The following is a 13,575-nucleotide window of genomic DNA, read 5'->3' as shown; positions in this document are numbered from 1 at the left end:
GGAATGAAATTGATGCTTTATTGAGAATGAGTTGATAACTACAGAAATTTTGTGTATGAATAGAAAGTTTTTCAAGCAACATTGTGTCACATGCTGCAAATGCAGGAGGTCTCATTTCAGGCCTCTTGATTTGCCACTAGGCAAGCACCTGGGGCCTTAACCTGACTCTGTAGTTTCAAAGAGCTTATCTCAGAAAGAAAGAACATTACACCAAGGAATGACATGGTGGCTGTCAGAACACCTGTTGGGAACACAGCAGTATAGTGTTTTCCTATCACAGCTTCTTTTTTAACCGGAAAGTCGGGTGGAAAGTCAAGAGTGGTTTGGCCATAATGATCTACAAAGTGGTTCCAGCTCACAGAAACACATGTGAAGAGGCTGCTTACACTCAAAACTAAGGCACAGACCTTGTAGCAATGCATCTGCAACTCCACAAACGGGTCTTTCATACAGCTGATCTTGATGGCTATTGCACCAAAAATTAGAACTATAGGCTTCATCAAAATGGCCCATATTATCAGGGTTTTTGCATACTGAAATTCAGGGGAAATGGTCCAGGTGGAATCGATAGGGGTTTGCACCAACATCTTGATTACAGTCCCTGAGACATTAAACTCTTGAGGGTAATGAGCTTTCCACAGTCCAAAGGACACAAATTGCACGATCTTGTTGTTGAATTCCCACAGGCGCCAGCTTTGGCTACTTGCAATGACTATTTCAAACACCAACGCTGATAGGCTGCTAAGTATTCCTCTCAGCTTCAAGATGTACTCCATTGTGTTGGCAAATCTGAAGATGAGATTGAATAAAGGTCTTGTCAAGTCAGTTACACAAGGGAACATGGAAATCAAAATCAGGTGTGATTTACAGAGCAATAAGCTCTCCTACCTTGTTCCTGCTGTCACATAGTTTTGTTCAAGTAGATTATCTATATATGAGGCCTCATCATACTATAGATAAGAGTATAAGAAGTCCAAAACTCCATGATTATAGCACAAATTCTCTGTGTAAAATTTTGTTTAGCACCCTTAAGTGAAGAGTAATAGAGAAAATGTGGTACATTTACACAATGGAGTAATACTCAGCATAAAAAACCCATGGAATCTTCAAATTTGCACGTAAATGGATGGAACTAGAAGAAACCATCCAGAGAGAGGTAACCCAGTCACAAAAAGACAAACATGGTATGTACTCACTCAGATATGGATTGTGCACATGAAGCAGATGAGTGACTGTGAGTTTGGGAATCAGGGAGGACTCTAAGAGAGATATGCATGGTACACCAGAGAAGGGGAATGGGACATCATATTTGGAGTGGAGTTGGAGTATAGGAGGAGGGAGCCAGCAGCTTTGGTAAAGTTTGAGGGAGAAGAAAAAGGGAGGCTAGGTAATGGGTAAGCAGGAAAGTTGAGTCAGGGGAAGAATAGAGGAGAGTAAGATGAGAGATACCATAATAGAGGGAATCATTAATGGTTTGTAGAAATATCTGGCAGGAATGAAATTCCAGTGATCTACAAAAATGATACTAATTGACAATCTAAGTAATAGTGTATAGGCTACCTTAAATGCCCTTCCCCAATAATGAGATTGACCACTACCTTGTATGCTGTGTTAGAGTCTCCATTCAGTGGATGATGGAAGCAAAGGCAGACACACACAGCTAAACACTGAACTGAAATCCAAGAAACCAGTTGCAGTGATGAACACTGATGAGCAAAGGGGTCAAGACATTGCAATTGAAGCCCACAGAATCAGTTGACCTGAACAAGGGTTTGCTCATGGACACCAGACTGATGGCTGAGCGGCCACCATGGTACTGATCTAGAACCTCTGAGCGTGGGTGTGAGAGAAAAGACCTCGGCAATCTTTGGGGCCTCGTGTAATAGATCAGTATTTATCCCTGGCATCTGAGTGGACTTTGGCAGTCCATTGCAAATGGAGAGATGCTCTCACAGTCTGGACACTGGGAGGAAGGCCTACGCCCTGGCCTGGACTTTGGCTATTGCATATGAAGGGCCTCACTCTCCCTGCAGAGTAGAGTCATCATTGGATTGGGGCTTGGTTGTGTTTGCAGGAGAAAGTGAGGAGAGGAGGGAGAAGGAACTGTGATTGACTTGTGAAGCAAGCATGTTTCTAATCTGAATACATTTTAAAAATAGATTTTCTTACCAGTTTCACTGTATCTGTCAAATGCTGTAAAGTGTGCATTTGTTTATTTAGCAGTTAATACAATGGGCTGTTCATTAAGAGGTCCTAGGTTCAGTTCTCAACACCCCTATGGCAGCTCAAAACTCTTTATAACTATAGTACTGTGAGACGCAATGTCTTCTTCTGGTTGTGTACGTGTAGACAAAACTTCATATAAAATAATTCAATATTTTTGAAAATTTCTATGCAAGATAGGGTGTGGAGGCATTTGCCTTAATCCCAATACTCGGTTTGCTGAGGCAAGTATATCTATTTTAATTTGAAGCCAGCCTGTTCCACAGTGACTTTTAGGATATCCAGGGTTTCACAAAGAAATCCTGTCTCAAAAAAATGAAACAAAACCGAAAACAATCTACAACATTTTTTTGTTGTCTCTTTAACCTTTTGATGGGCAGTTTCCTTACACTACTGAATCAAGTATTTTTAAGACTACTTTAAAAATATGTTTCCTTTAAGAACATTTTCTAATGTACAGGGATTATATTTGGATTTGGTGGATCTTGAAATATGAACTCTTCATTTACAGAAAGGTCCTTCCAAATTGAGGTTTTTTGTCAATTATTAATTGATTGTTTATTGTAACTATTACAAAAAATACTCATATATTAAGGCAATAAACATATCACCCATGTGTGAAGTAGAAGTTTGCCACCTTCTATATTTGTGTCACTGAGTGCTATTTCTTCCTGTGAATTCTCAGATTTTATTTATGTATTATGTATTCTATGTACTGCCTGTATGCAAGAAATGAGCAACAGATCACAATACAGATGGGTTTGAGTCACTATGTTGTTGCTGGGTACTGAATACAGGACCTCTAAAAGAGCAGCCTCTGCTTTTATCCTCTGAGCCATCTCTCCACCCCACCATGAGGATTCCAAGGAGGAAGACTCGGCCTTTTTGCTATGAACAACCCTACAGACTCACCAAGTAAACAGGAGTCTCTATGCACTTAGATAAATCATAAGCACTTAATCACATTTGATGATTCAGATTTGTAATACATATTTAGTAAAGATTAATTTTCAAATTGTTCCTATTCTCTTGCTTGAAATTCCTTACTTGGAAGCTTTTGTGAGCAATAACAAAAGCTTGGCGATATTGAAAGGAGTCTTATTCCAGAAAGAAAATTCTGGAAACAGCTGTTCCTCTGGATATATTGAATGATTTTGAATCTTTAGAAGGTTTATTTGGCGAGGCTAAACAATCAAATGTAGGAGGAAACAGCATTGGTTTTATAAAGATTTCCCTAAAAGCAATCGGGCGGTGGTGGCGCATGCCTTTAATACCAGCACTCGGGAGGCAGAGGCAGGCGGATCTCTGTGAGTTCCAGGCCAGGCTGGACCGACAGCCTCCAAAACAATACAGGGAATCCCTGTCTCATAAAACCAAAAAAAAAAAAAGATTTCCCTAAAAACTTGAAGAACTTTGAGGAGACAATATTTACGAAATTATGAGAACTCATGGAATAGTGGAAGTTCTTTCAAACTTTGGTGATCTGTTGATCTGAACTTAATCTAGACAGGGTGAAAAATTTTCAGTGTAAGACCATTGTGAATCACATGATCATCTCACTAGATGCTGAAAAAGCCTTTGACAAAATCCAACACCCCTTCTTGATAAAGGTCTTGGAGATATGTGGGATAACAGGGACATACTTAAACATAATAAAAGCTATATACAGTAAAACAACAGCCAATATCAAACTAAATGGACAGAAACTCAACACAATTCCTCTAAAATCAGGAACAAAACAAGGCTGTCCACTCTCTCCATACCTATCCAACATGGTACTTGAAGTTCTAGCCATTGCCATACGACAATACAGGGGGATCAAGGGGATACAAATTGGGAAGGAAGAGTTCAAACTTTCATTATTTGCAGATGATATGATAGTTTACATCTATGACACAAAGAACTCTACCAGGGAACACTTACAGCTGATTAACAACTTCAGCAAAGTGGCAGGCAACAAGATCAACTCAAGAAAATCAGTAGCTCTACTATATACAGATGATAAAAGGGCTGAAAAAGAAATCAGAGAAACATCACCCTTTACAATTGCCACAAACAACATAAATTACTTGGGGTAATGCTAACCAAACAAGTGAAAGACCTGTATTGCAAGAACTTTGAATCTTTAAAGAAAGAAATTAAAGAAGCCCTCAGAAAATGGAAAGATCTCCCATGCTCTTGGATCAATGTAGTAAAAATGGCAATCCTGCCAAAAGCAATCTACAGATTCAATGCAATGCCCATTAAAATCCCAGCACAATTCTTCACAGACCTTGAAAGAACAATAATCGAATTTACACAGAAAAACAAAAGACCCAGGATAGCCAAAACAAACCTGTTCAACAAGGCAACATCCAGAGGTATCACCATCCCTGACCTCAAGCACTATAATAGAGCTATATTCCTGAAAACAGCTTGGTTTTGGCACAAAAATAGACGGGTAGACAAATGGAATCGCGTTGAAAACCCGGATATTAACCCCCACACGTATGAACATCTTATCTTTGACAAAGGTGCTAAAAATATACAATGGAATAAAGAAAGCATCTTCAACAAATGGTGCTGACATAATTGGAGGCTGGCATGTAGAAGAATGTGGATCGATCCATGTTTATCACCATGCACAAAACTTAAGTCCAAATGGATCAAAGACCTCAACATAAATCCAGCCACACTGAACCTCTTAGAAGAGAAAGTGGGTGGTACCCTTGAACGAATTGGTACAGGAGACAGCTTCCTGAACATAACACCACTAGCACAGACAATGAGATCAACAATAAATAAATGGGACCTCCTGAAACTGAGAAGCTTTTGTAAGGCAAAGGACACAGTAAGAAAGACTAAAAGGCAGCACCCAGAATGGGAAAAAATATTCACTAACCCCACATCTGACAGAGGGTTGATCTCCAAAATTTACAAAGAACTCAAGAAGCAAGTCACCAAAACATCAAAGGATCCAATTAAAAAGTGGGATGCAGAACTAAATAGAGAATTTTCAATAGAGGAGTCTAAAATGGCTAAGAGGCACTTGAGAAAGTGCTCAACATCCTTAGCCATCCGGGAAATGCAAATCAAAGCAACTCTGAGATACCATCTCACTCCTGTCAGAATGGCTAAAATCAAAAACACCAATGACAATTTATGCTGGAAAGGATGTGGTGAAAGGGGGACACTCCTCCATTGCTGGTGGGAGTGCCAACTGGTTCAGCCACTTTGGAAATCAGTATGCAGATTCCTCAGAAAAAAGGGAATAAACCCACCACAAGACCCAGCAACTCCACTCTTAGGCATATATCCAAAAGATGCCCATTCATACAACAAAGATTTCTGTTTCACTATGTTCATAGCAGCGTTATTTGTAATAGCCAGAACTTGGAAGCAACCTAGATGTCCCTCAACCGAAGAGTGCATAGAGAAAATGTGGTACATTTACACAATGGATTACCATTCAGCAGAAAAAAACAATGGAATCCTGATATTTGCAGGCAAATGGATGACACTAGAAGAAAGCATCCTCTGTGAGGTAACCCAGTCACAAAAAGAGAAACATGGCATGTACTCACTTATACATGGATTTTAGATATAGATCTGGGGAGTGCCAGCCTACAATCCCAAGGCCAGAGAGTCTGGGAAACAGAAACTTCATTCAGTGGCTGATGGAAGAAGAGGCAGACTCCCTTGGTTAAGTACTGAGCTGAACTCAAGAAAGCCAGTAACAGAGAGGGAGGACTGATGACCAAAGGGATTAAGACTGGGCTGGTTTAACCCAAAGAAACAGCTGACCTGACAAAGGTTAAGTCTTGAATCCCAGGCACCAGCCTGGGAATGCAGCATGAGACTAATCAAGACCCTGTGAATATGGGTGTCAGTGAGAAGGCCTAGGTAATCTATTGAGCCTTGGGCAGCAGATCAGTACTGATCCCAAGTATACACACGGACTTTGGACTCCCATCCAACAATGTGAGGTGCACTCTCACCCTGAACTCTTGGGGGAGGGTCTAGGCCCTGCCCTGTATGAAATGACAGAGTATGGACACCCCCATGGAGGGCCTCACCCTTCCTGGGGAAATGAGGGGATAATGGGGGGGTTGGGGGGATGGCACGGGAGGAGGGGAGGGAAAGGGAGTGTAACCTGGACCTGACTTGTGAAGCAACTCTGTTTCTTATCTAAATTTAAACTGAAAAATAAATAAAAAAGAAAGACAGGTGGGAGCTGGGAGAAGATTTACAAGGTGGGAGACAAGTAGGACAGCATAGGGCATGCATTCCAGTCTCCCTGGGGAATGAGGGGATAATGGGGGGGTGGGGGAAGGGCACTGGAGGAGGGGAGGGAAAGGGAGAGGGACCTGGAGCTGACTTGTGAAGCAACCTTGTTTCTTATCTAAATTCAAACTGAAAAATAAATTTAAAATAGACCATTACGAATAAAATATAATATTTTATAGTAGTACTATATCCTTTACAAGCATATGGCTATGGTTGTTTCAGTTTAACTTTCACTGTAAATGAATTGGTGTTTTGCCTTCATGTATGCATAAGGATGTTGTATCCTGTGGAACTGGCCTTCAAGCAGTTGTGAGGTACCACGTGGTTGATAGAAATTGAACTCATTTCCTCTAGAAGAACAATCAGTGCTTTCAAACCCTGAGCCATCTCTCCAGCCTACTGTTGTTACCTATGAATTTTAATACTTAGTATTCATAGCAAAATAAAGAGTTTGCAATATCATATTAAAGGTGATGCTTATTTCAGCATGATTTTGCAGTGCACTAGTATGACAAATACCTTATAAAAGAGCAATAAGCTGAGGAATGCCTAGAATAATTACATTTCAAAATTTTGGAAATGAACATTGTAAACAATCTGAATTCACATATAATGTCTACTGAAAGAACAAAGCAAAATGACAAATGTTTCACATGGAACACCCAGTAACATGATGTCACAATTATCATATATATATATATATATATATATATATATATATATATATATATGTTTGTCTGTGCCACATAATTAAAATCTGTATGGAAAGCATGAGAGATATATTTTCCCATCATTACTCACAAATTCTTCAAACTTTCCCTTTCACAAAATTTGTTTCATAATGTTTTAATATTTAAAGTATCCTACCTTAGTGAATAAATATTCTCTCTTGCACCAAATTAAAATATATATGAACTGCATGCTAAAACTAATTAAGAAAACTTCTATTTCATATCTTTGGTTGTAGTCTTAATTTCCATGAAAATCTATGCCCTGAGGGATACCATTTAGTCCTTGAGCAGAACGGTAGAAGGCTAAGGCATGTAATCAATGACATTGCCACTCATAATGCCACTTCTTGCCAGAAACCATCCCCTACTAGCTACTCAGTTCTCTATAGTCTCTGTGGAATGTGCTTCCTAACAGGGAAAAGAAAGTAGCTGTTCTACCAGGGAAGTTGCATCAGCAACATGAGTTTACAAATGGTAGTGACTTGAAACTACCTGCTGAAAAGCTCTTCTTTGACATACAGATACAATGCCTTTTGTAGCACAACTACAATTCGGGTAGAGAATGTTGTTGTAACAGACAAATGGGCTAGCTTGGCAGGATGTGTTTCTGTCCTTGTGTGAATCCCATGGAGGAGATACATGTAGTTCAGAGAGATCCCATTAAAAACCCTCCATGTACCCGACTTTCAGTTTTTACCTTGGTATATCATGGATGGTGAAGAGATCCATTTTAAAGAAGCCAAGATCGTGAATATCTTCTAAATAATAAGAAGCATTGACCCGACAGGTAATCCCATGAGAGATGAATCACCTTCAGCAAAAGAAGTTTTATTAGGTAGGTATTAGAGTACACAACAGTATGTCACCGACAAACCCCTGATCCACACAAGCCGACCCATTCCTCTTCTCTGCTTTGCTTCATTAGAACTTCATTTACAAATTTTAGCCATATCAGGCCACCTGATATTACCATCCCTCCAGTGAGATCCACACAATCATTATCCCATTTTATAGACAGGAAACCAACATAGAGTTTCTAATTCACATGTTCAACTACAGAATTCCACACAAGTATAAATGTCAGTGCAGACTTCAGAACCACTTAGACATCCAGAGATTCTCAGCATTTATGATATTCAGAAGGATTTACTCACAAGGAAATCATGGCAAATAATTGATTAATCATATATCAGTGGTATCTTTGTCCTTCTTTGTCCTGTAAAATGAAATGAGATTCATAAAAAATATTAGAAAACATAAATTACTTGCCTCTGTCTCTTCTATGAAGTTCGAATGTCAGTGACTGCCTAGTGTAAGAATAATGACTATAGATATTCTCATGTTTCCATGACTACCAGAGATGAATGGCAGATTATGACCAAAGAAACAGTGTCGTGAAACACAGTCTTAAAGGACCACAGCAGTCAATTTTCCTGTCATATGTGAAAAGGTTTAATGGAAAAAATAACCTACTTAATTTTGCATAATGTTTGTATCCTCATATGTTACGTTTTATCAAGATTTTCCCATTAAAGACAGTTTCCATTTCTTCTGTTTCCCTCACCTCTAACCATCCAACTGCCCCTGCAGGTGTTTCTCTCTCTCTCTCTCTCTCTCTCTCTCTCTCTCTCTCTCTCTCTCTCTCTCTCTCTCTCTCTCTCTCTCTCTCTCTCTCTCTCCATCTCTCTCTCTCTGTCTCTCTCCTCTCTCTCTCTTTGTCTCTGTCTGTCTCTCTCTCCATCTCTCTCTCTCTCTGTCTTCCTGTTTCTTGCTTTATCTCTGAAAAAACATAAAATACTAGAAATGAAAATTGAAAATCAACACATAGCATCAGCTTGGCAATGGCCAAGTATTCCTGGTCATGGTGCCTGCACTGCATAGATATGAGTATGCCCAGTTATATGCTATTGAGAAAACTGATTTCTTTTTCAGAGCAGCTATCAATTACAAATAGTTTCTTGGTTAGTGATGATTCTTTGGGTCTCCTACTCTGTTACAGTAGTGGGATATAGTCTGATTTGAAGCAGTGGCGGTCTTGTTTGTGCTTTCAAAGTCTCTTTGAATTCTTATGTGGCATCAGTACTCTTAATTGTTGAGGACCCTATTTCCTAAGTGTCATCAACCACTTCTGACTCCTTCAGTATTTCTCCCTCCACTACTATACAGTTACCTAAGCCTTGATGTGAAGGATTTGATGCCCATGTCCTAATGAGGACCGAGAACTTCAATGTCTCTCACCATCTGCATGTTCTCCATGTGGGTATCTCATAGTTAATTACCATCTACTGCAGGAAGAAGCTTCTATGGTATGTGTTGAGTGAGGCACTAATCAATAGGAATAGCTGTATTACTTTAGGAGTCATTGTATTTCACTGATCTTTTACATAATAATAGTAGGAGGTTTTCCATGACCTATCTAACCTCAGGTTCACATTTATAGGCAAAATTTCTTCTGTGGGTTTCATCTCATGGACAACACCCTAGTTTGATCAAACTGTGGTTCGTTACACTCATAGCTTTTCTACACTAGTATAAGAGTGTAGGTTCCAGGAAGGCTACTGCTGCAGTTTTTTGGACATTCAATGTTTGATATTGACAGTTACATTGCCATTAGTCATAACCTTATATTGTGGATAGTCCCCAATAGCCTTGAATTAGCCTATGTTTTTAGGGTATGTGTGTGTGTGTGTGCAGAGAAGAGAGCAGTGTTTGGAAAGTTTTGAGAAATGACACAAAATAAGGTAAGTCATTCCTTTCACTGGGGGTTTCATTGGTGGCATAAAATATCTTGTTGGGATATTGTCTTCCCCAATATAGTGTGGCTCCATTTAAATTCCTTCCATAATTTTTTTCAAATGTTCTGGATTATTGGTATTGCATAAAACTTTTCAAAGGCCTTTAGTGTAGCTTGTACCTTACAACATTCCTGCATTGACCTCCTATGATAATTTCTTATTCTTCATTTTAAAACATAATACTGTTTTTCATTTTTTAATGGTCTTTTCTTTCCCTATGTTCACTTACTAGCTTACCTCTGTGGTTATTGGATTTAAACACACATATAATAGCTTAAAATCTAGGATCCACATGCAAGAGGAGCCTTGCAGCAGCGTTTGTCTCGTTAAGCCAATGTGACATTACTCAGGATGATAGCCATACATCAAGTAGTCACCATAAATTATGAGAGTCATAAGAAAGACTTTCTTTTAAACATGGAATTCCACAGTGGAAGAGACATGTTGTACAATACAGGTACATTGTATTCCTTTCCTTGGAGACTTCTGACCCACTTAAAATTCTGTTAATGTCTGAGACACAGAAGCATATTCTATATTGAAAGTCTGTTTTTCAGAAACTCTGGGGTATATTGATTAAGTGACAAGGAAATCCACGTTCCTGCTATGTGCATCAAATTTAATCATGACTGCCCCATGATTGTATAGAAAAGCAATACTGAATGCAATTTTATTTAGAAATTCTCAAAACTTGATAGTTTCCTGCATCTACTTGTCCTGGTTGAGTTTGCTTATTTTTCTTCTAGAGCTTTCAAGTGTTCTATTAATTATCTAGTGTTATTGTTCTTCACTTTCTTCATGTGGACACTTAGTGCTATGTATTATCCTCTCAGAACAGATTTCAAAGAATTCCAAATGTTTGGGTGAGCTGTGCTTTCATTTTCATTGAATTCTAGGACGTCTTTGATTTCTTTCTTATTTCTTCCTTACCCAGGGGTGATGTGATTGATATGGTTCAATTTCCAAGAGTTTGTGAGGTTCATAAAAGAAAAATTACTAGAACTCAAATCACACATTAAACCCCACACACTTATCTTGGGAAACTTCCCCACCACACTCTCATCAATGGACAGATCCACCAAAGGAATATTAACAGTGACACGTTGGAACTAACAGAAGTTTTGACAATTGGGTTTAACAGACATCTATAGAACCCAAAGAAAAAAGAATATAACTTCTTCTCAGCACTACAGGGAACTTTCTCTAAAATCATGCACATTCTTGGCAATAGAGCAAACCACAACAATACAACAATTGGAATAAGCACCTGTATCTTGTGGGACCACCACGGCTTAAAATTAGAATTCAATGTCAACACAAATTGCAGAAACTTTGTGCTATGAATTTTCCTCGATTGATTTAATGGTTTTTTTCATTTCCTCTTGAAAGTCCTCTACCATCGTCATTAAGTTTGGGAAATTATAAGTATATTTGCTGGTTCTCCCTCCAATTGGTGCAGGTGATTCCTGTGAATATGGAGGTTGCAGGTAACTGGATGCTGGGGTTCTTCCTCCAGTAACAGAAGGTGGAGTTTCTGCCTCGCTGGTATCTTCTGACAAGCTGCTATGGCTGCAATGACTGGGGCAGAGAAACATTATGACCCTTGTGTCTTAAGGCCTAGAGATTGGAACTCCCCAGCCAGGAGACAGTTGCAAAATTTTTCCTGTAATCAGCTCATGCGGTGCTTGTTCGATCATGGACCTCTGATGCCATGGGAGAAGTTTCACATGGCCAATGGATTGTGCTGATGGTGAAGTGGTCTGCCCACAGGAGTATTACTTTCTTGACTTGGTCAGAGACTATTTCTTACTTTGCACTTGAAGATAGATTTTTCTTTCATAGAATACATGCTGATGACAGTTTTCTACAATTCTTCTACTCCCATCATTCCCTCTTCTCTCCTTTTCCTCATTTTTTAACTGTCTCCAGTCAGAAAAGAACAGCCAGCAAGAAACAACAAACACCACAAGACAAAACACAATAAGACAGGGCAAAAACCCTCACACTGAGCCTGGACAAAGCAAATCAGAAGAAAAAGAGCACTAAGAACATATGAATATGTCAAAGATAAAACTGCTATCACAGGTTGAATTTCCACAAATATTTGCCAGTCACAAAGCTGACACTGACAACATATAACCAGAATATGTTAAGGAGACCACTACTGGCCCTCTGCTTACTGCTTACTGCCTCAGTCTTCCAGAGCCTGTATTCACCCTGCTGAGTTGATTGAGTGGGCCTGGTTCTTACACTTTTCTCTATCCCGTCAGAATCCTACAATATTTTCTTTCCTTCTCTATGGGATTTCCACGAGTTCCCATAGATAGGACCTTTAATTTAGACTCTCTCAGGATAATGTCTTACTGTGGATCTCTGTATCCATTGCCATCTACTGACAGATGAAACATCACTAATGACAATTGTATAAGGCGCTGATGTATAAATATAACAGAATGTCGTTAGGAAATATTTCACTGTTTTGTTTTGTATTTCTTAAATACCAGCCATGGTTTGCTTCCAACCTAGGTCTCTGGGCTATCTACGCTCTGGTTTCTGGCCAACCAAGCAGTGTCAGGCATGAACTTTCCCTTGAAGAGGAAGCCTCAAGTGAAAACAGACATAAGGTGGTCACTCCCACAGTTGTGTGCTGCCATTGTTCCAGCACATCTTGCAGTCATGACACATTTTTGTCAAAGCTATTGTGGCCTGGTTTGTTTTCACATTTCTCTTTCTGTAGTCTGCAGAGTACTATTATGCATGTAAGAGACTAGCACCTATCGGTAAAGACTCCATGCAGTCATCAGTTCTACCTCTCCATGTTCGCTGTGTTGTTGTGGTTGTTAATTGCTATTACTAGAATTATTCAGTAGGATCATTCTCATAGGTTCAATGAAGTTTTAGCTTACTATGTTTCCATACTAGCCTTCAATTATCCCCCAATTTCAGTTGTCTCTTCTTACAGTCTCTCTATCCACCCCATCTCCCCAACTATTCACCCAGTGTTCCCTCTTACTATAGTCCCTTCCTGGCCCTAGTCCACTCACAAAATCTATTCTATTATGCCTTCTACTGGAGATCCATATGTTTGTTTTAGGTTTGTTCAAGTTGATAAGCTATTTCACTTTGGCTGATTCCAGAAATCCAGTAATTTCTTTTGGATTTTATTAACGGAGTCTAGTATTTTAAAATATTCCCCAATAGTTTTCTAAATTGCCTTGGTGTGCATTCAAACATATCCTGTTTGTCTATGATTCCGTTAGTTGTGATCTCATTTTCTTTTAAGATTAATTATGGAAAGGATCTACTGATACTAACAAAGAATCACTTCCTCTATTCACTGATTGTTTGAATTATTTTATTTATATTCATTCATTGGTGCTGTTATTTTTATTATTTCTTCAAAAACTACTGGCTTTCCATTTGGCTTGTTATTATCTGCAGACACATGAGCTGGATCATAACACATTTATGTCTGCTTTCTCACTTTTAATGCAGGAAATTAGAGTTATAGAATTTTCTTTTGAGACTACTTTTAATGTGTCCCAGAATTATTGTTAGGT

At 39.0% G+C, this 13,575-nt stretch overlaps 1 protein-coding gene across 1 annotated transcript; it reads right to left on the bottom strand.

The window, feature by feature from the left end:
- Positions 1–8,027, bottom strand: LOC121138319. Its single transcript, XM_040741049.1, has 2 exons — positions 7,918–8,027; positions 1–789 (listed from the first exon to the last, which is right to left on the bottom strand). Exons 1-2 carry the CDS (start codon positions 7,947–7,949, stop codon positions 117–119), a joined length of 705 nt encoding a protein of 234 aa, XP_040596983.1. The 5' UTR covers positions 7,950–8,027; the 3' UTR covers positions 1–116.
- Positions 8,028–13,575: the final 5,548 nt, after the last annotated feature.

The sequence above is a fragment of the Mesocricetus auratus genome, unplaced genomic scaffold, assembly GCF_017639785.1.
Source record: "Mesocricetus auratus isolate SY011 unplaced genomic scaffold, BCM_Maur_2.0 contig_11558_pilon_obj, whole genome shotgun sequence".
Classification (NCBI taxonomy): domain Eukaryota; kingdom Metazoa; phylum Chordata; class Mammalia; order Rodentia; family Cricetidae; genus Mesocricetus; species Mesocricetus auratus.
The sequence above is the reverse complement of the archived record's forward strand: the minus strand, read 5'-3'. Positions and strand labels throughout refer to the sequence as shown.